This window comes from Protopterus annectens, chromosome 9.part0, assembly GCF_019279795.1.
Source record: "Protopterus annectens isolate FY-2018-M chromosome 9.part0, PAN1.0, whole genome shotgun sequence".
NCBI lineage: Eukaryota > Metazoa > Chordata > Ceratodontiformes > Protopteridae > Protopterus > Protopterus annectens.
Genome location: NC_056743.1, coordinates 521856114 through 521882364, shown reverse-complemented (window position 1 = coordinate 521882364; position 26251 = coordinate 521856114). Strand labels below are relative to the sequence as shown.

At 37.5% G+C, this 26251-nt stretch overlaps 1 protein-coding gene across 2 annotated transcripts in view; it reads right to left on the bottom strand.

The window, feature by feature from the left end:
- SLC4A5 (solute carrier family 4 member 5) overlaps positions 1–26251 on the bottom strand; it is a 765106-nt gene that overhangs the window by 349367 nt on the left and 389488 nt on the right. For both annotated transcript variants that reach the window (XM_044083082.1, XM_044083081.1), the window contains exons 9-10: positions 21744–21898; positions 8495–8653 (exon numbers count right to left, since the gene is read on the bottom strand). In XM_044083082.1, the coding sequence (XP_043939017.1) occupies positions 8495–8653; positions 21744–21898 (314 nt within the window). The remainder of the gene's footprint in view (positions 1–8494; positions 8654–21743; positions 21899–26251) is intronic.

Genomic DNA, 26251 nt, shown 5'->3' with positions numbered 1-26251 from the left:
TGTATGTATTGCTGGAGGGCAGGTAGGGCCTGGGGGTGCTGGTTGGTTCATAGATTAGAATAGTACTAGGCTAACTGCCCTTGTGAGCCATTTTAAGCCTGGCCAATTATCCCCTGTGAGATTCAAACCCTGTACTTTATGTTTGTAAGGCAAACACCTTAACCGTTAGGCCACTCTCCCAACCCCCCTGAGTTGTAGGGGACAAGGTTTGTGTAGGTAATATATAGCTACATATAATTTATACATTTTTTTTTCTGCTGATGGTTTCTTCTTCCACAGTTGGGGATGGAGGATCCTAGGGATAGACGATAGGGGCGGTGTTTGCCTAAGGTCTGTTTGATCTATGTATCTGAAAATAAAAATGGAGATACAGTATCACATCTGACAACTCCTAGGGCTGTAGGCCAGTAAGGGACTCTAGTGTCTTTAACAGGGGATGCTAGTTTTGGGGGTGTTCTGGGTCACTGCATGGTGAGGAGCTCCGCTTTTGTGCTCTTGACTAGGGATTGGGATTTGTTGGGTGGTGGGGTGGACCACTGTGGTCGGATGTCTTTTTGCGGGCTTTGGATGAAGTAGAGTGGTGCCTGACTCAGCACATGCACTATTAGAACGTGTGCTGCATCTGCCGCAAGAGATTCGTATAATTGGAAGAAGGTATTTTAAGTTTAAATTGTGGTAGAGAACGTATTCGAGACTGGGACAAGTGAGGTTGGTGCAGTTTACCCCGTAATCCCGATAGTCATATGAACTCCAACGGTTGGTAATTGTAGTGTTTTGATGTAGTTTGTGTGTTCTGTGGACAAGTGTTTATTATGACTTAACATGGCATTTCTTTAGAAACTTCTAATCTAGTGATGTATATGCTTACCTCACCTCGTTCTGTGGTTTACGGTGCCTCAAGTAGTGGGTAATTGTCTCTGGTTATGGTGTTTGTGTGTGCAGTGGGAGGTCAGGTAGGGGAATACAGGTAGCGGTAATCACTTGATTTAGACCAGATGTACTATTTTCACAAGAGTACATGGTTTGAAGGGCTGTGGTACATTTTGTTTATGTAGCAGATGGATGCTGGGGCATTGTCTGTTGGTGGAGTGAGCTCATGCTTTCTGGCTGTGGAGCTTTTCACAGAGAGTTGGTTATGCTTGGCATTTTGAGCTGCCATTCATTTACTGGCTGTGGAGGGTTGTCTGTGATGAGGTTGAGTGTGTGTGTTTGCTTTTCTTTTCTTTTTGCTTGCTGTTGTGCGTGTAAGCAGTGTGTAGTTAAAAGGGCACTCGCTTCATTTGTCTTCTTCAGAGCTTATTCTCGGTCGTTGAGGCAAGTAAGGAAGGGGACCACGACAAGTGTATTTTAAGACACGACTTGGCTGTTGCTAAGGTCATGACTCTCGAAATGCACATTGAATTTGTAATGATTTTAGCACTACAGTATGCGGCATTCACATTGTATTAGTCAACATTGCTTCTGCTATCAATAGAGGCAGCATTAAAGCATTCTAAGCGCCACTGTTCTTTTTCTCAATATGAAGACATCTGATTCAGAGAAAATTCTCTAAAGAGTACAGACCTTTTAGATGGCACTGAAAAGCTATAGCTCTGATAAGAATTCTTGCTAACTTAAGCATATGCACGATTTTCAAATACAGCATAATTAGTCAACTGCATTTATAAAAGGAGCAAGAAACGTGCAGTTCGTAGTGAGAGATCTACCCAAAATGTCACTGTTCATTGCTTGTAATCGTTCAGAAAGTGCTGACTGTAAAAGTTTATAGGACAACAAATGTATATACATTAATTTGAAAAATTTGGCCAAAAGAGCTTTGTCATATCGAAGTCTACTTTTTTAAATAATCTTTTCATGGCTGATAATCTGTGAATCTTAAACATTTTTTATTCCTCTTCAAGTGCATGCATGATTTACATTTAATTCCATTTCCACTGATGTTTAAAACTCAGAGTTTCAATTTATTGTGTAAATTTTAATAATAAATGGTTGCATACAGCAGCAAAACACTCTAGGCAGTCGCTACAAGGAAATTTTTAAGAGTCCAATGAATTAATTATACTGTTTTAGTACTACAGCATTGTAGATGTTAATTTTCAAGATAAGGTGTTCTGTCTCATAAAAATAGTTGACTGCATGCCTTTTCAGAAAGTAAGAGTCTTCTGTTACTGCAGTTAGCATGGAAATACAGAACCCTATACCCTAATTTAGATATTATACAGTCATTCCATCTTAATATTATAGAAAGGAGACTGTCCTTAACAACAAAATAAAACACAAGAGTAACAGACATTGCTGGATCTAGTGAAATGGTTCTTCCCTACTCAACAAGGGTCTTACATTAACAACATAATAAAACAGAAAGGTTAACAGCGATTGCTGTACCTAGTAAAAGGGTTAGTTCCTTCTTGGCAAGGTTCTTACTTGCATAATGCAGCAAAAAGGTGACAGCATCACTTTAAGTATGTTGCAATTCTATGAATAAGTTCTAAACACCTGCAAAGTGGAAGGCATGCAAAGACTGATGTATGTTTAACCACTTAAGCTTTGCCATTAAGCAGAACCATAGTCTCATAAGGAAATAAGTATCTCCATGTAATACCTTTTAGCTACTACTGTGATAAATGATCTGGGGACTACTGGCTAAGATGTTCATATGGATTTTTTCAATGTTTTTTAAGCACCTACACAGTGGAAGATATGCATAATTTGTTTTTGTTTTGGGGAGGAAATCATTAAAGTGTGTGGTTAGGATATGATAGACAAGTGAGTGCAGACTTCATACTCTTCAGAATCAGAGGTGGCAGAAGGGACATTTATAATACAACTTCAGTCCATCCTTCTAAACTTTGGACGGTTCCCGAATGCCATTAGGGCGTGAAGCTGAGAGTGGAGTTGGAGCTCACATTACACTGCAGTTTCAGTACTTCAGTACTGTCCTTAGTTCACCTTGGGAATGTAGGGCCTTTTATTTTACTAGTTTATTAAAGGGTTATTGGGTCGGGTTGGGTGGGGTGTTCGCTGTGGGTGTGTGTGCTTTTTTTTTTTCTCTTTTTTCTATGATCACTTCGGGATGGTTGGGGATTATGTGGCCTGTTAACAGTCAGGTTGGCTGGGTGTTCTTAGTGCAGTGTTGCGCTGAGGCATATGGTGCCCATGCACTTTTCCTGCTAGTTGTAGTGTGGGGATGTTGCGGTTGTCCAGAGGTTAGCAGCAGATACAGAATTTTACCTCATAATTGAGACCATTCTGCAAACTCTGCAGGGTCTCGATGTTGAGTCCCCAGACCTGATAGCTACCTTAATCCAGACAGTAAGGAGTGGGAGCAGGATAAGGTTGCATCATAGACAGAAGGTGAAGGACTTCATCCCCATCGTTGGGTGGGGTCATGGGGGGGGGGCTTAGAGCCCACAGGTATAAAGTTGTTTAATTGGTAAGCACAATACCTTTAAGAACACTGCCATTTATAATGTGCATGGGATGCAGTACAAGTGCGTGGCATGGGTATGTTATGGAGGTATTTCACTTGCTGTTTTAAGCATTTTAACTGTCATTGCTTTGTGCATATTGGATTACAGATGTTTATAGAACAAAGCATGGGGTAAAGCTGCCAAGATTGCGCTCTCCTGGGGAAGGGGGCTGTGGCCCAGTGTAGTGGTTGTGCAGTTGATGAATAAGGTAGGCCTCTGGCAGTGCTTAATGTTGTCATTAGGAAGTTTTGCTTATGTTTGTGCTGAGGATTTGCATTTTTCTTTCTTTTGTATGTGGGAATATCAGCATGGGTTCTGGTCTGTGACCTGAAGGAAGCAGGATCAAAAGGTGATGTCCCGGTCACTAGAGTGCTGCACATAGAGGTTGTGGATGGAGGAGTGCAGAATGTGCAACACTTGGTGGCCTATAGCAAGCGGATTTGAAAGGTAACTGATTCTGCTGAGGTTGAGGTCTGGTTGCTGGAATGGTGAACGATAAGGTTGCAGGTTATCTTGCCTTCAATACTCATTATGGCACACCAGACTTGGTGCAGTTTGGGTAACGTAGGGACAAGTGAGGAGGAGGTCTGTTAGTGACAGGGAAATGCAGGGTGGGGGTTGTTTATGGGGAGTCTGGTGTTGTACTGGTGGAGCAGAGTCAAAACAATTATTACAGGATCATAGGCAGTTACTAGGCTAATGGCTCTAATGTGCTTACAACCTAGCAAGTTCAACCCTTACTTTCACGTGGAGCCTCTGTTTCCTTGTCCAAGAGGGACAGGAGTGGGTCCTCTGGGGTAATTTTACAGCTACCTATCTAGTTGTTCAGATCGTGTTTGGAGAGGGCCAATGAGGTGTTTTGCGTGACATGAAGTGGGGTTTATTCCAAAGGAGGGTATCTACTGGGGGACACATCTGTCCTTCAAGTGGGTTCTACTAATGTAACACACCAGGTTATGTCTTGAGAGTGAGTACCATGTGTGCCAATTGACTTGCACATTGGGCTGACAGGAGGTGGTTCGGTATATGTTTCATGGTTAAGAGTAGGTAGGGCTTGATGGAGCATTCTGGGCATGCATGTGTTTTGGTGGTATGTGAGGAACCCTGTGCCTTTGTTAGCTATGCAGAAGTTAGCAGGCTTAAGCAAGGGTGTGTTTTGGGATTCCTTGCATATGTATGCCATGTTTTACTTCATTACCAGGTGCACAGATAACACATGGAAAGCAAGCTTTGCGGGGAAGGGGAAGGATGAGTGGTTAAAAATTGGGTTGCCTGATGGTTAAATTTGTTGTGCAGTCCCTTGTGGGCAGGAGTTTGATTTGCTTATTTCTCTGGTTTGGGAACAATGTTAGTCAGTTCAGTTGGTCAAGGAGCAGTTGGCTATGAGTAGTATAGTTACACAGGAGTTGTGGGGGTGGAACTTAATCCTGGTTGGTGGCTCACTAGTTTGAAAGGTTGAGGTAGGATTGACAGACATTGGCTATGGGCAAGATAGCTTGTGCGCTGAGGGCTGGATTTGGTAATGGAGGTATTGGGCTACAGTTCATGTGGCATTTCTTTTTAAGGATGTATTAAAGTCATTCTGAGGGTGATTGTTCATCAGCAAATACTATGATGTCAGTAAATGTTTTTGTTTGTATTTTGGTAGTAGGTGATGGCTGGAATTACTATTATACTGATTGGAAAGGAAGTTTCTTTTGGACATTAATAGATACATTGGGCAGTAAAATGGGGCCGTTAGGCTTGATGGTGGAATTGGTCTTGCATGGTTTTACATGGCATGGGATTTTAGTGTTTGGTGCATTTGGCAGGTATTGATCTGGTGATGGGGGTTTGGGTGGGGATGACAGGTTAGAGCGGATGGAGTACATTGAATGATGCTTGGCTTAAGGCCTTTTAATGAATGGTTAGGTTGTTGGAAGTTTGGTAGGACAGAGGGGGAACAGCCTGGTCAGGCTGGTGGACAGAGAAGGGGACAGGCTTGCCCTCTTTTGTTCCCCCTCTGGTTTTGGAGGGTCATTTCAATGAGTTGGGAAAGGACAGTGAGCAGTTGGCCACTGCTTGATAAATACAATAAGTGAGCGGAGGTATTTGGTTGGATGTTTAATTCAATAAGCGGTAAATGAAGTGAGTGAAGGGACGCTGCTACATAAGTATGATAAGTGAGCGGAGGTAAGAATGCTGCTTATTTGGTTGGTTTCATTCAATAAATGGTAAATGAAGTGAGAGATGGGATGCCGTTTCATAAGTATAATAAGTGAGCGGAGGTAAGGATGCTGCTTACTTGATTGGATGTATAATACAAAAAATGGCGAATGAAGTGAGTAGTAGGACGCTGCTTCATAAGTAAAGTAAGCGAGTAGAGGTATGGATGCTACTTACTGGACCAGGATGAGTAAAGTCATGCTGTCCTGGTTAACATTACATGGGTGTTTATGCTGTGATTAAAATCAGCTATACTATGTATCAATTGTAATTAATATTGGTTAACTAAGTTATGTTTATGGAACTTTAATAGAGGTCGTCAAATGTCTTTCAGTGTGATGTGTTTATTGAAGGGTTACCAGGACAAAACATTAATATGAAAGTTCACGTTGAAGTTTTAAGGACCACAATTATTTAAAAAACTTGGCAATTTAGAAACAATATATAGTAGGGTTCTTGCTGAAATTCCAAATACCACAAGTGAAACTCTTTGAATTAACAAAATTGAAAGTATGAATTTGGAGAATGTATACTAATCTTGAATGTGTGTTCCTTGGAGGATATCCTTATCATGCTGTGCAGCGATCTTGAAATTAGTATCTGTAAGTTGCAAGGGTGTATGTGTTGGACGTAGTAAATGCATCGGGAAGTTCAACAAAAACAGTTTAATGGCATCACAGAGGATTTAAAAGTCACTATATTTCATGTCCACTTAGACTTTACTGTGTATAGTCGTTGAACTTTCAATTATTATTTTCACACAATTTATAGAGTCATGATAGCAGGATGCCGAGTAAATGTATAACAAAATGAGCTAGAAAACATTCATTATATTTCCATAATTTTCTACGTAGTTAGCAAATGCATGTATATACTCTAGCATTTCCATTTGATTTAATTTTTATGTTTTCAAAATCATTGCTGAAAGAATAAGTGAATTAGAGAAGGATATCAACATTTTTGGTGATTTGTTCTGGAAAAACAAAACAAAGTATACACCACATTGTTAACTTTGTTGCATTACTCAACATCAGTACCTTTGCTGCATATACTTAGGTTCATAGGTTGGTACTAGGCTATCGGCCCTAGGGCCTATAGAAGCCTAGCCATAACAATTCCCTGGCTATTTCTTCCCACACTATTTACTTCCCTTTTCCCCTGTCTAGCAGGGCGACTGATGTGATCCCTGGGGTGAATTTCCTTTCTCCCATCCAATCATCAAGGTTCCTTTTGAAGAGGGCCAAAGAGGTGCTCTGCTTGACATCATCATCAGACCATACAAGCAGGTCATTAGAGATCCTAGAATCTTTATTTTTCTCGACTGCATGTTGTGTCTAACACTCTCTTAATAAAAGGCATGGAGCATACCTCTCAACTGTACAGATTTTCTCAGAATGTCCAGATTTTTGCTTCATGTTTTTTATAAAATTGTGGTTTTCTGGCAAATTATTGGCAAATCATTAAAGATTAAAGTTAGAAAACAATGACAGACATTTGAGCTTCAGACTTCATACCCTTCAGAAAATGTTTTCTAATGCAAAACCTATTCTATCAGATTTCTAAGTTTGTAAGAGCAATATTTAAAAATTGTCCCTATTTTTGGACCTCTGTCCCACTTTTATTTATGGCTTTGTCCAGATTTCTTGTACTAAAAGGTTGAGAGGTATGGCATGGAGTTTGTTTTAGCATTACTTAGCTTCACGGTATTTTTCGGACCAATTTAAAGTTATTCATCATGTTTTTTTTTTGTTTTGTTTTTTTAACAAATCAATATCTTTTACTCCAGGTCAGAAAATTCAATGAGCATTTTACTATCATCTACATAACTGATGCCCAGAAATTATATGCCAATTACCAGTTCTTCTGTATACAGTGAAAACACCAAGGGTCCTGATAAATACTATTATGTAATTGTATGACAAAGCCTGGTTTGTTATTATCTTTCACACTTCATATTCTGCTGATTAAGACAGCAGCAAAACATCTTAGTAAATAATTAATAATTAATCCTTTGAGATTTCTGATAACTATATTAAGGTCTAGGCAGTCAAGTATTTTATAAAAATGCAAGTTAATTTCACATGCATGCCTTGATGTTTTACCCCAACCTGGAAGTGAATGACTTTTCTCCTCAGGTGACAGATGGGATGCCTTTTGGGGGTCAAAAAGACAAATGTGGAGGAATCACTCAGGCATGTCTAGGGTCTCGATCTCCCATGAGTCACGCATACAGTCATGATTAAATTGCCTTAAGCTGTACATTATTAGAGAAAATAATAACCTAGGGCTCCCCATCTCTCCCAGGGGTGAACGAGTGATGCTGTAAGATTTCTTTCTTTCAGGTTAGGATAATTATTCTCAAGTTTCATAAATCTTGGTAACACAGCCAACTAAATTCCTACATGGAAGACATACATCTGTGCTGGTTTGGGCCACAGTAGATCTGATTATTGCTTGAAGTTAAGTAATAGGACTGCCATTAGAATGATGAATACAAGATATTTTACTAAATTTTCCTTATCAAAAATCATATGCCACATTAATATCACCAATTATTTTTTCTCTCTGCTTGTTCTTTTTCTATCTGATTCTACATACTCTGCAGAACACATACTTTGGGTTCTGTTAACCTTAGCTTATACGTGGTCCATAATAAAAGGTTATTACTTGTTGAGAGAATGTACGTTTATGTTGCACCTTTATTTCCCTATTTTTATAGTACAAAAATAATTATAATTACATCAATAATTAATGTAACAGTAATTATCAACGTGTATGTTTTATAAAATAATCGATAGTGAAGCAACATTATCACTTACCTTCCAGTCCACATAAGTTCCTCTCCAATATCATGAGGTGCTGGCATTTCGCCATCATCACTACCCCCACCAATACCGCCTCCTCCACTTCCACCACCACCACCGCCACCAGCTGAGCCATTCATTTGTCCGGCTTCATTCAGTGAGAACACAGATTTCCTGTAGGATAACAGTAAACTGTGAGAAAATTTCTACATTAAAACAGATTTTTAACACTTTCTTGCAATGATGTTTGATCTGATGATCCCGTATGAAATGACATGATCTATGTAATGGGCAACACAGTCGCACTGACATCAACATTTCTGCCTCGTAGCTTCAGGGTCTGTGATACAGTCCTTCCTTATCCCTAATAACATCTGTAGAGTTTATATGTTTTATTTGCATACTCCTTTTTAAACACACTAAGCAAAACCATGGCACATATGTTGGCTGAGTAGTTAAACTATATTTACATAATGGACAAGAAAAAAGGAAAATATTTGTCAGATTGTTAGCTAGCTGTGTATCAGCTATGCTCCATGCATGAATAAAGATAGTGCAGGTCACCTGGCCCTCACATGCAATGACAAATCCTTACTCCCTCATGTATTTCAATATCCAGCAAATATCTTGGAAAGTCATTTGCCATGAGGAACTGACAAATACAGAAATACTAAAAAAAAAAATCAAACATTAGGAATACGGCACAAATTTTGCATAAAAATAATAAAAAAGAAAGAACAAAACAGGAATCAGAATCACAAATTATTTATACTTCACTGTAATATACATGCATTATTTGATTAGAAACCATAAAATCAAACAACTGTAAAATAGAAATTCCCGAGAAAGTGAAAAACTCCAGAAAAAGAAAATGAGGCAGTTTAAAAAGAGACATGGAAAAAAACTGAGGCAAAAACATTCACCACAGCAGCAAAAACAGTGAGTTTACACAAGGAATCAAATTACAATTGCACACAGTGCAGTATGAAGTACCTGCCAGGCAGTTTTCACCTAGGAGGTAACTCTGAAGATACAGTACAAACACTGCAGAAATACAAACTGCATATTAAACCGAAATAAAATAAACACAGAAATGATTAAAGTAGCCCAAATAAATAAAGACAACAAGCATTGTATCAGCTAAACCAACTTAAGAAAAATGAAGAGGTGGGGGAGCTATACTCTATTTGTATATTTTTTTCAGTACTTGGAAGTTGCCACCAAAATGATTACCTAATTTTCGAGTAAGTTAACTTAAAAAATGAAGGGGGCATTACTTCTTACATGCAAATCTATTTCAGTTCTTGGAACTGCCATCAAATTATTAGTGCTGTGAATATTTTTGAGGCTGTGTTACCTTGAAAGTGTCATACATGCTTATGCCTCTTCATCCAGACACAGTCATCTGCCAGAAATCAATTGAGGTACTGCACAGTGTTGGCACCTGTTTATACACTAACAGTTTGTCAGAGGAGTCCCTTAAATAACTTTCCTCAAAAGCTGAAACCAAACTTTCAGTTGTTACCTTAAGAATTTTACGGGTCTACTTTATGTGCTCAAAACACGAAAAACCCGAATCCAAATAGCGTGACACAGAGAGCGAACCGCAAATACGTCGAATGTACTAAAGCATGAAATTTAAAACCTCGAACCATCATAGTTGGCCAGCCCACCACCCACAAGAAACTACCTACCCAAACACAATAAAAAAAACACATACATACACTAACCAAAACCCTACTTCTAACCCTAAATTAAAGCACCAAAACCCTACTGCTAACCCTACACTAAACCCCACATACACAACTATCTATGCACTATCCTTAACCCCTCCCTAACCCCAAGGCCCGTAACTACCACACACTTCCCCTACAGAGCTATACCCAAACAAACTAAATATTCCAAACACATACAACTTAAAACCCTACACTAAACCTTACATACATTACCTACACAAAACCTTACATACACTACCTGCCTATGCACTTACCTTAACTCCTCCCTAACCCTAAGGTCCATAACTATTGCACACTTGCCTTACGGAGCTATACCGCAGATGGGCCAACTATGCAAATTTGATATTTCCACTTTTATGGTTTCGTTCGTTCGACGTATTCATGGTTCGCTCTTTACATGTCGTGCTATTTGGATTCGGGTTTTTCAGCTTTCGAGAGCATAAAGTAGACCCGAATTTTACTACCTCAACTAGTAAAAATACAGCAAACAAAATATCCTTAACGGACCACCACAGAGCTAAAATCCTTTTAATAAAACAACTTGAGAACCATAAAAACAAAATAAAAATAAGTTCCAGCTTCAGCAGAGAAAATGGATAAGTGCTTTCAGCTTAATAGCCTTCTTCAGATCCTCAGTTTGTTCTGCTTCAGCAAATTAAGTATGGCAATCAATCAATCAATCAATCAGAAGCTTCAGAATGGGACAACTCCTCCTTTCTGACTATTCAGTACTTCTTAATAGGGGCGCCGCGCCTTTAGCACAAGTTTTATTGGAAGTACTGCATTCAAACTGGGATTTTGATCAGCCCACAAGCCTGCTATCCATTTAACTTTGTTGATCTCTCTTTTATTGTGTATATCACCTTCCCTTATATTTTCTTGAAGAGTCTCAAGAACCATAAAGTTAAACGAATGGCCAACATGCGCCATAACATGATTTGTTAGCGCATTGATTTTCACACAGTTCTTTATATCACTTGTGGCGTAAAATCAGTTCTTTACATTTTCTGAACAGTTTTGGCAAGCTGCTAAGTATACAAGATTCCTGGTGTTACACTCAGCATATCCCTTAAAACTATAACAATCTGAAGAAGGCTATTAAGCTGAAAGCACTTATCCATTGTGGATATTTTGTTTGCTGTGTTTTTCCTACATTTCCTTTAGTGATATACAGAGGCTTATTCTTATTTTATTTCTAGTAGTAAAAAATGGGAGAAGTAACAATTTTATGTGAAAATACACCACAAAACATACATAAACTAAAAAATGTAAAATTCAAACTGCAAAAATATAAACATCTGCAGATATTACCTCACCACATGGTTCATCAGGCTCATGCCTCATCATTTCCTTCACAGTGTGTGGTAATGTCTATACCATGTACCTCCCCTCATGCCTTATTACATACATACATATATATATATATATATATATATATATATATATATATATATATATATATATATATGTGTGTGTGTGTGTGTGTGTGTGTGTGTAAAATGGTCTTGTAGCATAAGCCATAGCTAATATGGGTCTAGAAGTAACCATTTATCTCACTCATTTAAATGTTTTCCAAATGAACAGATAATGAACTTTTCCAGTGGAAGAGATTGCTCATCATATTAGGACTTCCAGTCATACATCCTAACAGGCTTCATCCTTAGGGAATGGAAGACTGCATCGTCATCCTTCTACACAAAGGCAGACCATCAACAGAATCAGGGAACCACAGACCCATGTTTGACTAGTCTTATATGTAAGGCCATGGAAATAATTGTTTTGGAGCTGATAAATAAAGATATAGTCAAATTTCAAACTCTGGACCCTTCCCAGTATGATTTTGTCAGGGCAGTTCATACCTACTAAACCTGGTGGAATTCTTAAATTCAGTAGAGGCATGGACAAAGGCAAAATGGTACATACTGGCTACCTTGACTTTGCAAAGGTATTTGACACCATACCTCACTTGGATATTACAAATTCACAAATGTAGGCATAAATCCCTATGTAACTCTCTGGATAGCCAAATGGCTCATAGATAGGACACAAAGTTAGTGTGGAGGAATCCACCTCCACCAAGAGGCCTGTTACTAGTGGTATCCCACAGGGATTAGTACTGTACCTCTGCTGCTTGGAATATACTTCTCTGAAGTCAGGGTAAATGTGGATGGCTTTTGGCTGACCCAATTTGCTTATGACTGTAAGCTGCATGCAGTCTTTGAAGCCCCCCAAAGACATAGATATCCTTGAGGAGGGTCTGGCACAGCCAACTAACTAGCGTCAGAACCATGGCCTAAAACTCAATGCAAAACATGCATAATTATATGCTTTTAAAGGAAACCACCCCTGCAAATTACAGCACTGATAACACTCCCCTAAGAGTAGAACCAGTGGTAAAGGACTTGGAAACTCAGGTTGACATAATCTGAACTTTGATCTCCACTTGTCCATGAAAGTGAAAATATCCTTCTACATGGTGCAAATTATAAGTAAGGACATGGCATTCAGATCTAAGGAAATAATAGTCTCACTATACACCAATTGTCAAGAACAATGCACCCATCAGCATGTACCTGACCACACATTTTCAACAGCTGGAGTGGCCACATAGGTTCCTCAATAAAAAAATACAGGGTATAAAAGATATGTCCCATGTGGACCAGGTCAAAGCATGTCCCTGTACTCGGACTCCTACAGATTACTGAGGGGTGAACTATGCCTCACCCACAAGGCATTCTCCAGTTCAGCCCTGATGGATCTTCTACACATATGCCAAACAAATAGCATTAGAATGACCTTATCTAAGGATCTGAACCTCATCCGTGAAATAAACAAAACATGTTGGAGGGACAGGTATGTGTCTCAGAGATTACCTCTTCTCTGGAAAAGACTTGCCATTTATAGGAAACGGAGCTCTTCACCAAGCCCATTCAAATGCAGCTTGGACCAATGGATGAGAAATCACAAATTCACCCTTGGCTTGTCTCATGTGAGCCTTATGGACTGGGGTAATTTGTAGATGCCCTAAGGCACAGACAATATAACAAAGTCATTCCAGCCCATGGGAATTCATAGTTGGAAAAATTGGGCCATGAATGGCTAGGCTTATAAATGTTCTACGGCCTAGTAACCACCTATGATCCTATACAATAAATTGTTGCTATGTTAGTTCATAGTTCACCCAAAATTATATGTTGTTCAAGTCACATGAAAGCTATATAAAGGTTATACTATCAAATGGTCATTTACAAATCTGCAGTGCATGACCTCAATTTAAATATTTTATTTTAGTTCATCGTACAACAATTTATATTTATGTTGCAAGACATCGACTGACAAATAGCATGTACAAGTTTTTCAAATACTGACAAATAGATCTGTATCCATAACTTCTTGCATTTGTAGATTATTCCATTCTTAAAGTTAAGGCCCAAGCAGAACATTCCATACTTTTATTGGTAGAAACTTAAGTAACAATCAACATCACAGTGCTCAAGTTTAAAATGTGAAGGGGGTATCTTTGGAAAAGGACAGGAATAAACTGCATAGAAAAAAATGGAAATTGTGGGAATAATACATGGAGAAAAAGATTTGGAGGAGGAATTGAATAAGTTATGTAATGTTGCTTAGATTTATATAGCACGTATATAGTTACATATCCTATAATGTTTGTAAATGTGCACTTGTGGATATTGTTTGATTACTGTATATAAATCTGTTTGCCTATGTCACACATGATAATTCAACAAAGGTGTTTGTAAAAAAAGGATTAAAATGTGAACATCTAGACAATTTAAACTATGTTGGAGGGAATCCTATGACAGTAATTCTCTGACAAACAAATATTGTTCTGTTACTAGTCTTTGCATGCAGAGGAAACCCACATCTTTATTTTTGAAGTGCAGCACTTACAGTGTAATGCTTTAAAAGAAATATCTCATAATGTCCTCCTACATTTTATTTTATAAAAAGTTTATTTCTTTAAGTCTCTCACTTTTCAATATAGCATTTTCAAATGCTCTATCTGCTCAAGTAGTTGTCTACCTCTTCCAGTCTAACTGGTCATTTTTATTATATATGGAGCAGAACAAACCATTATATTGCATTATTTGTTATACTAAAAACCACATAAAAGAAACAAACATTCTGTATTTATTTTATTTACTTAATACTTATGTTATTTAATACTACACTTGTAGGATAACAGAGCATTTTTCAGGACACAGGTCTAAACCAACATTATCTGTTGTTAGCTCTATATCACTTACTACAGCAAAAGGTTCTCCAGTTCGATTCTCAGCTAGTGTGCGGGGAGTGCCTTCTGTGTGGAGTCTGCATGTCCTCCCTGCGGGTCGAGTGGCGTTCCGAAAGGCATGTGTGAATGGGCATGCCTTCGTTGAAGGTTGGGAGTCGAGCTGGCAACTTGGCACTGTGAAAACCATGAAAATCTATTGCCAATCATTAGAGTTCAGCTGTGGCGACCCCTAACTGGGAAAAGCCGAAAGACAACAACAACTCTATATCATTTACTCAGTTTTATTTATGCATTTGGTATGGCTACATAGGCAAGTATAGTGCAAACAAATGGAGTCTATCAGGTCCCAAAATACCAGCCACCAGACTACCATGAGCATCACTGCTGATGTCTCTTATTCACACCACTTTTTCAGGGAAATACTGAAGCATTGCTTACCAGAGAAATTTAAACAGTATGCTGATAACCTCACCCTTATGCACTTTGCTTCTAACATTTCATTTACCCAGAGACATGCGACAAACTTCAGTATGCCAAAATGTTGGTTAGTTGACTGTGGCCTTATCTTAAACTCAGCTAAAATCATATGCATGCTATTTAACAGTTTTCATACTAACAGCTCCCAAACCAGGCTTCTCATCTTGACTTGTAATTTAACTGCCATCCAAACAGGACCAGCAGTTATGCGTTTAATATTTAGCAAAATTTCCTTCCTTAAACTCTACAGCATGGATTCAATTCACTCTTTTGCCAAAATAGTTACTTTCTGGACCATGCAAGAGTCAGAATTAAGGCTACGTTTTGGTTCATTGACCCTAACTGCAGACTTTACATTTTATTCAAAATATAATAAACAGCATATAAGGCCATTCTTTATTTACCATTAATTCTTGTTCTATGTTGCATCACTCCTGGTTGGTAGACACTCCCATCAACAATTAACATAGTGCAACTAACAGCCTGACTCAAGATATTTTGCACTTTTGACATGCTCTTTGCTGACAACCCATGTTTGCTGGACAGCCCTTAAACATCATTGTACCCCTGATTTCATTCTATTTTTCACATGTACTTATTTATTCATTTGTTGACTGGCGTGGAGGACTGATCTCAGAGGACCATTTTCAGACTCAGACAGGATTTATTAACTGAGATTCATTAATTAACATTATTATATCCATTACAAATATCTTGTGTATGTGTAAATATATATATATATATATATATATATATATATATATATATATATATATATATATATGTGTGTGTGTGTGTGTGTGTATATATATATATATATATATATATATATATATATATATATATATAATAAATCAAACAATGGCACTTGGAAGAACCAGAACCGACCAGTCAAATAAACAAAAGTATACTTTATTAAAAAATGCATACATAAACGTATTAATGGGTTCACTGCATTTTCGTTTAAAAGACAGATGAAAATGTGCTGAACCTATTAATGTGTTTATGTGTATGTTTTTTGATAAAGTATGCATTCATTTATTCAAGTGGTCATTTCTGGTTCTTCCAAGTGCCATTGTTGGATTTTTTTTGGCATTATTTCTCCTTTTATTTGGTTTATATATATATATATATATATATATATATATATATATATATATGTATATATGGGTCTATATCAGATTATCGAAGTATGCATATTTCGAATCACTAAAGATCGAAATTTAGTGATTGAAGTATGCATACTCCGAATTGCTATAAAAAAGTTTTAAAATGAGAAAAGAAAAACAAAAGGGTGTAAGCAGGGGAGCAAGCCTCCTTGCACCCCCCCCACTACTTAAATATACCAACTCTGAGATTGCGCTACAGTGTAGGAAACAGAAGTCTTCCATTTCCGCACTGTATTGCACTGAAGTGCGATCTCGGAGTTGGTATATTTAAGTAGCGGGGGGGTGCAGGGCGGCTTGACTCCCTGCTTACACCGTTTTGTTTTTCTTTTCTTGTTTTAAAACTTTCTTTATTAGCAATTTGGAGTATGCATACTCTGATCACTATATATATATATATATATATATCCTGAAGAAATATTCAGACATCACAACAATATAGTTAAATACAAGAAAATAAAAGTATAAGCCAATATCTCCACTCAGTTTTAACAATTAAAAAAAAAAATAGAATCTCTCAAGGTAGCTAAATGTTAATTATATGCCCTATTTATAATTTATCCTCATTTATATTTAATTTTTCTTTTTTTTAATTATTTAATACTTTAATTCTACCAATATATATACATATATATTTGATGATTTAAGCTTGGGAAGCATCATTTAAATTGTTAAAAAAATTGGACAGAATTTGGTTTTCACTGTTTGTGAATTCTCTTTCTTTGTAATAAACAAAATCTATAACAATTATGAATTCTTTAAGTATAAGCCTAGTTTCTTTCAATCATTCTGTTGGGGTCATTTTCCTGCTATAACAAGTACACAACCCATAAGTGCAATAGATGTGATTTACAAAGTATGAAAGCATCACTCCAGATAGCTTGACAAATAAGTTGAATCATTTTACAGTAGATTGATATAAAATATATTGATATAATATATATTCTTAAACTAGTTTTATTTTTACTGTGCTCAAAATAAATTATAGACATGTGGGTGCACTGTATGTATGTTGTGTTTCTAAATTCTGGAACAATTCATTCATAGACTTTCACTAACAATAGTCTCAATGATTCTTCAGACAATAGCTACTTGATTTCTTGGATTATCAGCAAAACAGTAAATATTCAGAAGGGATAACTTGATTTAGGAACATATAAGTCATTATTTGAATGTGTCACCTCAACCTAGTTATTTTCCCCTTCCATAGAACCTGTCTACCAAGTTATGACACTTTTCAGATTGTACTTCATCTCCTTCATTCAGTGTACCCCCACTTTCTTATCTTTCACTAGACTGTCAACCCTAAACCTTCACTTCATACAATCTAGCTAAATTAATACCTCCACAAACTTACATCTTAGATATTCGTCTTCAGTTTCTTACATTTAGCCGTATTTATATCTTCTGTTGTGCTCCTATCCTCCTTGCTCACCTGTAATATTATACTGCACAGAGGATTATTACTGGCTCTGTGATCATAACCAAGCTGTTATGTTTGAGATGTGGCTGTCAAAGCAAAGGAAAACATTTAGTGCTGCTTCTCAGCACAGTTGTATGACATGATATGGTTCTTCTGTATATATTATCACAAATATATGTCCTCTGAGTCTGAGTATATGATATTCATTACCATTAACTCTGTGCAGTGCAATGCATTGTTTCTGAGATTTCTAACATTGTTAAATAAGGCTCTGCAGTTATCGTTTGCCTGGGTGCATAATTTTACCTTATATACAGCTTTGGTTGATTGAGTTAGAATCCAGAGTTCCTTGTTAAGTTTAGCAAGGGCATTATTGCAATCTTGAGAGAAAAGTTTTTTTCTTTTATTATAGAGTTGGTTTATATTAGGGTTAAATTACATTGGTTTGTTTTTAAATATGGCACTGCATTTTCTTATGAGGGGGAAGATGCATCAATGGAGCTATTTACAGGATGGTAGAATTTTGCAGTAAAGGATTTTGAATAAGCAGTGGATGTCATCAAGATAGAAGGGGCTTATAAATTTGTAAATTAGCCTCGGTGTAATCTCTGAATACTGTGGTATTTGCAGAGGCATACAGCTTTATCGAATGTGATTGATTTGACCAGGGAGGTAGATACAGTTTGTTGGAGTAAAGTTGCCCATACTGGAAAGGACTAAGTCCAAGATTTTATTGCCTCTGGTTGGGGTGCGAACAAAATGAGTGTACATGTATGAGGATGTATAAACCTCCAAGTTAATGGAGAGTACTTGAAAACACCTTTAAGAATGGTGTTTGGTTTAATGCCTAGAGACCTCATACTTGTTAGGTAGGTGGTATTGGCTTAAGGGGATATAGTGTGTGTGTGTGTGTGTGTGTATGTGTGTGCGTGTGTGTGTGTGTGTTTGTGTGTGTTTGTGTGTGTGTGTGAGTGTGTGTGAGTGAGAGAGAGTGTGTGTGTTTGTGTGTGTGTGTGTGTGTGTGTGTGTGTGTGTGAGAGTGTGTGTCAGAGTGTGAGTGTGTGTCAGAGTGTGAGTGTGTGTCAGAGTGTGAGTGTGTGTGTTTAGGGGGTCCTATACTTATTTATGATATAATAAGGGAGTTTGTTAACAGTAAGTTGGATGTGGGGGAGTTTCAGGTCATTATCTTGTGTAATGAGTTTGCAGGTGAAATGTTTTTAAAGAATCTGAATACAACCTCACCTTTTGTTCTTTCATCTAATGGGGTGGACTTAAAGATGTAGTAGATAATTGAAATCCTGCACTGTCGGAGAGTTCTGTATGATATTGAACCATGTCTCTGCAATGATCATATATCAGTGTTTCCCAGAGTAAGGAGTGCTTGCAGGAAGTGGAGCATTTTGTTACAGCTTCTAGCACTGAGGAGCAATACAGCAATATTATTTAGATTGTGCTTTGTTATGTTGGATGCTTTGGAAGACTGACATTGCCTAAAAAAAAAAAAAAGGCACTATGGGGGTGAACGCATTTTTAGTCAATACACCTAAGCCTGGGAAGGATAGGTGCAATCTATCCCTGGCAAAGCAGTTAGGGCTGCCTACTATCTCCTGTCAGGAATGACAACAGACGCCTTGTCCATGACATCAATAATCATTTGTATACATTGTGGCATCTTTCTTTGTGATCTTAGAATGCTGCTCAAGACAAGGTAATACCTGCCTCAGACACGTATCATGTCTCTTCATATACTTCAAGGAGGTAAGTCTCAAGCCATTTACACCCATGTGCACAATGACTGCATCATATGTGTAATAGTGGTGCAAGGATGTGAGTGCATTTGTGACTTGATGAATCCATGCACCTGATATGCAACTGACTGTGACCTTGCACAGCCTGGTGAATGGTGTGTTATGGGCTTTTGATCTGAGTCAGTGTGCCTCTTATATGTATGTTTCATGGTGTATGCTGCATGTGTTGGCTATTTATGAGGATTTCTGAGGGGTTCCTGTTTCTTAGGTTATATTTAAGAGGCTTTTGTGGCTTAGGTAGGTTACTTTTAACAACCTTAGCATATATAGGTCTAGATGTTTCATCTGAAATGTGTGTGACTGGTTTAGTACAGTGTTGTGTATGTTACTGACAACCCACATTTTATTTATTGTGATTGCGTGTATAACATAATAAAACTACGTCTCTCATCTTCTTTGTCAAGTTGTTTAAGTAGTAGGAAGTTGTCAGTAAACATTAGATAATTACTTTGTTGTCTCAGGATGCCCATTTCAGCCAACCTGGCTACAGAGATGGCTGGAAAGAGCAAATCCGTGTTTAAAGGTGCCTATAATGAGGGATGAAGGGAGAGTACTGCACCAGAGGCTTAGAGCTGATTAGTTCCTGGGATACTTGGAGTTGATTACTGGAGGTGCTATCTCTGTGGTAGTAGAGATGGTGCTTGTCTTAAGCATAGCGGCATGCAGCTAGATACCAATCATCCCTTGCTCCTTCTCTCAAAGGAAGCAAAAGGGTAGCTATAAATCCATGCTGCTTCCTGAGTAACAGTATTACCCTAGATATTGTTGGGTTCAGTAGATTTGCTATAGTCATCTCCTAGTAGATACCCTGGATAAACCTTGCAGCAGCTGGATGCAACAGAAAGCCAAGCTACACAAAGGGCCTTAAAATAGACTGACCAAATCTACAACCAGATCAAAAGGCCTTCTTTTTTATTATTTTATAAATTTAGTGATTAACTATTGATTCTACCAATTTTTCACTATTTATGGGCCAAATTCTATTTGAAAAAATGCATATGTCCTGCCAGAAAAGGTATACAAGTTGATGACATCACAGAGTGTAATGTAACACTGAAGAAGTTCCTCTGAGGAAGGAACCCTGGTTTGTGTTTTTGTGCTCCACACAGTATCCTTTGTATATTAAAAAGCTAATTACAGCTTCTGTTTGCACGTATATTTTTTGTTTCTTTATGGTATATATATATATGTGTTCTGTTTGCTGCTTTATTGGTCATGCATTGAGTTGTTTGTATGGAAACACTCCATATAATCTGATGTCCATAATACTGAAAGTTTTTTTCAGCCAGTTGAAGTGATTGAAACTTATTTTATTGCTTCTGCCAGCTTTAAGTTTGTGGAAGATCATAAATAGTGAGGATCAAGGAATTTTCCCTTTCCTCACTGTAGTGTGATCTTGGACACAGACACACACACACACACACACAGACACACACACAGACACACACACACAAGTCTACTTCAAAAGCACGAAAGCCCAGAAGATCGAAACCCAGAACACCGAGACCAGATGTACGAAACCAGAAAACACCTAAAGACCAGAAGCGCGAAATTCAAAATCCCGACATTATGGGATTTTGAGTTAGTGCTTCTGGTGTTGTGGTGCAGGTAAGTATGGATGTGTAAGTGTATTTTTGAGGGGTACTGATTTGTGCAAGTGTGTGTTGTGACTGTGGTGTGAGGGACTGTAATGTGTGGGTGTGAGTTTGCCTTGTGTGTCTGTCTGTGCGATCTAGGAGTTAGAATATTAATGTAGGGGGGTGTGGGGGATGCAGGGGGGCTTTCCCCCCCACCTATCTCTATTGTAGGATGTTGTGTTAGGGTGTTTGGGGCAGTTTTGTGTGTGTGTTTTGTATGTGTTTTACAGTTTCGTGATTTTGAGTTTCGTTGTTGTGAGTGTTCGGTGTTATGTGGTTTTGTGCATGTGGTCTCGGTGTAATGGGCTTTCATTCTTGTGTAGTAGATCCACACACACGTGCGTGTGTGTATTTAATATGCATAATAATATATATAATTAACAATGGGTTAATTTACTAATTATCTAGTTTATATATATAATAATATAAATGAAATGTTGAGTCACTGACACCAACGTGCAAAAAATGAGAGAGAAAAAACATTGACATTGTCACTGCACATGATCTGAGCCATAACACTGTGTGTGTGTGTGTGTGTGTGTGTGTGTGTGTGTGTGTGTGTGTATACCACATGAATCTCTGTATAATTAACAAAAATGAAAGGTCCCACTGGAGGAGAAAACATGCCTGTCAACCGAATATATATTTTCATGACCTTTTGCAATACTTAACCATATGAATGCTCTATAGCTACATCTGCATGGCACCTCACTTTTACTTCTTGTATCACAAATCACAAGAAGGGTGAAACAGAATCCTTACCTTTTTTCAGCAGATGTTACTTTCTTTGGAGGCTCTATCCTAATACTGGGATCCCACTCTCCTGGTGGAAGAACAATCACTTCATCTAGAAATTCATCAATCCCAGCAATGAGATCTTCTCTGTCTCTTGCTTTATAGGCAACATCACTGAAAAGCTGGAAAAAAGGGGGGAAAACAAATCATTAAATACTCAGTTTCTTAAAACGTGCCATGTTTCATGCTTTTATTGTCCTATACAGGCCTACCTCAGCTATTTGGTTTTGCATAATAGCACAGTTTGAACCAAGTACAAGGACTTGGCATTTTTATCTAGTTTAAATTCTGCCAGCCATACGTGTACTATAGTCTTTTTTGCTCTGTGTATGCTCTAGCATGCAGTGTGATGTAATACATTTTGCTTCATTTGGCTGCTTATGCATAAGTGAGGCAAAGTAACATGGGTTCAAGGATACACAAGTGGGTAGGGGCTATCCTTTACATACATAATGTCAGAATCATGTGTGGATTTCTTAAAGCCACAGTACCACCTCAAGAGACTATTTTAAGAGTTACGCTCAAAAGATGTAGAACAAAGTAATCATATCCAAGTGTTAAGGTGCTAATTGAGCAAAACATATATATATATATATATATATATGTATCTTAAATCACATTCGGGAGAGACAGAACAATTAATTTTATGAGAGTGCAGCCCAAACCATTCCATAAAGGAGATTGTGCCTGTTGTACCTCATACAGGAAATGGTTAACTTTGAGATTGCCTCATGTTGGGGAGGAGGGACATTTTCCTCTTTGAACCGCTACCTTCTGTAAATGCAATTTTGACAAAAATAACACTTGATTTTCACCCAACTGTTTAGCACCTCTAGTCAAACATTTCTTACTTATTAAAGTATTAACCTGCATCTTGATGAATATTCCATTGTATGAAACAGTAGGTTTCCTAAATGAGCCAAAAAAAATTCTAGCTATCTGATTTGATACTTATGGTTTATAGTAAACACTTGTTAAGTCATTAGCATTCATGCAGTACATTGCAGATGGCATCAAGATTTCTGTTTGTTATAGAACCTGAAGAAAGGGACATTTTCTTTGCCATCTGAAGCAGCGATTCCAAGCGAGCAAGTTCTAATTGTTGCTATTAGTATTTTTAGTCTGGTACTGAAGTGCATGTTCACAGAGCAGTTCATTCATGACAGACTGTTATGTGGATTCCTTTAGCTTTGGAAGGTTATTTACTGGAGGAATACAAGCTATGCTGACTCATCCATTGGGTCTCAAAAGCAGCTAGAGTGCTTCTCTCTTGGCACCATTTCACTAACCCACCGCTATCGCCCTGGGCCACATATTTCTCTTTCTGAAGTAATAAAGTAATCTGTTTCATGGTTATGCACTATGCACAACTTGTGTTATGGCTGTGTTTCTATTGGTTAGCCACTTATAAGCTTAAGGTTATACTACAGTGTTTCAGCCTTTTTACAGATATACACATACCAATCGAAGGGATGTCATTGAAACAGAAGCTTGTTTCCTGCTAACAAGAATGCCCACATGACATTTAGACTAAAATGTGATCTAAATGAGCTATGTCTTGAAGTTCAGTTACATTTAAATTAGATACAGTAGCTCTGCCAAGGGATGGTAACTACACATTAATAATTCTGTGCAACCAGCACATGGCAAACAAATCTGGACAATCCATGCATTAAGACAGTCTGAGCCTAAGCACTTGTCTATTATATTCCTTTTAACTCATATCACCTCTTCAGGTACAATTTTCTCACCTCTGTAATTAACAGTGACATTTGTTTCACTTTTCAGTTATACAGTAATGTTAAGTAGGGAACCAAGTTCTCAGAAGGGGTAATGTTATTATTTATGCAAGTAATACCTAGTGTGTGGGAACAAGCAAGAAGAACTTAGAAATATCTGTAAGAAGATTCTTCTGGTGAGAACCTTTCTACTCCTACATCCTTTAAAATAGGGGGTACCATTTAATCAAGTTACTGAAGAATGCTTTGGGAGCCAAGGATAATTACATGCTGTCTGTATCCCTACAATACAGTTTTGTTTAAGCAGTTTCAACTGAATAATGCTAGTTTGGATCTCGAGCAAGTCTTAAGTATTGTTAGAGCTGATGTTACATGGAAACCTCACTTCCTTTATATGTGTGGCTTATTTTGCACTGTGTAGATCCATTGAATATTCAATTAAATGAGGTACAGTGGGACATAATACATCTCTGGGAGGTGATAGATGAACAAAATATGTCTGTTACAGTTAGACAGCTTGTGGCCTCTAATGGGTTTACATGTGGTCCTTGCAGTACTTCATGATTGATAACTTCAGTCCTGTTTCAGTGCATTAAATCAAATGTGCTACATTCTAACAAATGCTTTCTGCTAAACAGTAAACAATCTTTCAGATCTATTCAAAGTCCTTACATCTATCTGTCACATAATCTCAGTTTACACAACGTTGTTCTGTGGTGTTTGTGTGTCTATTTTAGATAAAATGTAAACTCCAGATGAATGTCTAATAACCAGAACTCTGTAGCTTACTTGAATGAACAGAGCAAGCCATAATACAAGCAGTGACTCTAAGTTCTTAAGTCGTATACCTTGACTTTACTGTTCTTTGAAAAGGTGTTTTAAAAATGACTGCATTTATCAGACTTCTTTTTACCATCGTTCATCAAGTTTGAACATTAAGAAGTTAAATAAAAATGCATTTGCTATCCAATAACTGTATAGATTTTTGCCCTATATTTTTGGTCCTTTTTCATAAAATTGTGTTTTTTCTGGCAAACCAGTGGCAAATCAATAACGACTGAAGTCAGAAAATAATGACAGGTATTTGAGTTTCAGACTTCATACCATTCAGAAAATTCATGCTAGTGTAAAATCTGTTAACCTATAAACTTTGAGTTTCTAAGAGCAATATTTAAAAATAATCCCTATTTTTTGGCCCCTGTTCCCCCACTATTAAGGACTTTTCCCAAATTTCTTGCTCTAAGAGGATGAGAAGTATGCTATCCATCCTTACCCCAATAAACATGTGCATGCGCTCATGCACACATAAACACACGCACATGAAAAGAAAAACGCAGGCACCTAACTTCTGTGTAGGAAAGGTGAAACATTGCCTATGGCCTATAAAATCTTCCATAAATTATGCTTCATGCATATCTCTACTTAATATTGCACCTTTATTTATCTTCATATCCGCATTTATTGCATATAATTTAATAACTCTGCAATGTGCCAAATATAGGCAAGCAAAGCCATACCTTTCCAAAATTTGTACAGAGTCAACTGTATTCAAGTCAGATGAATACAGAGCTACAGTTTTAAATTATACAAACTGCAATGTTCATTTCTTCTACATCTTACCAAGCCTGTCATAGGTGGCAAAAGATGGAAAAACTACAAATAAAGTAATCAAGAATGATTATGTAACTGGTGTAGCAGTGATTCTTTGTCCTGCTGCTATACAGAAAACAGTTATGTCAGATGAGCATCCAGTAGTCATGGTTTTGTTAGGTTTGTTTAGGCATAATTATATATGTAATACATGGAGCCATGTGATTATGCTCCAATAGCGAGAAAAAAGCAAACCAATTTAGTATTTCAGTAATGTATGACCCGATCTTAACGATTGTTAAGCACCCCTCCAAGCCCTGTTAAGATCGAGTCTCTCACAAAGAAATGATGGTGCTGGTCAGCAAACGAAAGTGGCAGGAGTCAAAACATCATGGTTTCTGTCTTACAACCTGTCTCCGATTTTCTTTCAAAACTTTTCCCTGACGTGTTTTTTAAAAGACAGCAATGCACTTTCCGCTTTTTTCCTCTGTAACTAATAGTAAATGGAGCAGATGAATCTACATGTACTATAAAGAATTTTGATTGTATTTTTTTCATTACCTAGAGCTTTGCTCTCAAGGTGAATTTCTTAGCATCATCTTGGACACATAATGATGCGGTTATAATCAGAGATCTGATCGTAATTCTTTATGTTAATTGCATGACTATGGAGACTGCATGTTGTATATCATTGTGAGAAGGGTATAATATGGCAGGCTACTTAGTGGTTAAAGACATATCAGTACAACAGTGAGAAAAAAAAAGGCATGTATAAGGAGGTATGTACTTATGACAGGGTAGGAAATTAATGCAACATATTGCAGAAAAAAAGAAGACTGATGTTACTTAATCCTTAGACAATATACTTGACAAAAGAATCCCAAATTACTGTTTATAGGACACTCAATCACTATTAGCTAGTCTTGTATACAAGATTTATTTGATTACTGAACAAAAAAGGCACTGATTACTAATTCAAGACTCTATGGATCAGATAGTTAGTGAAAATACAGTTCGGTGTCTGCAGTTTCAAAACAAACCAGACTGTCAGTTGAAAAACATTAAATCTCCCCACCACCTTGGTTTATGCTTTCCATGGGGAACTTTTATTCACAAAATTGTAACAATGCCTTATATGCCATTTCC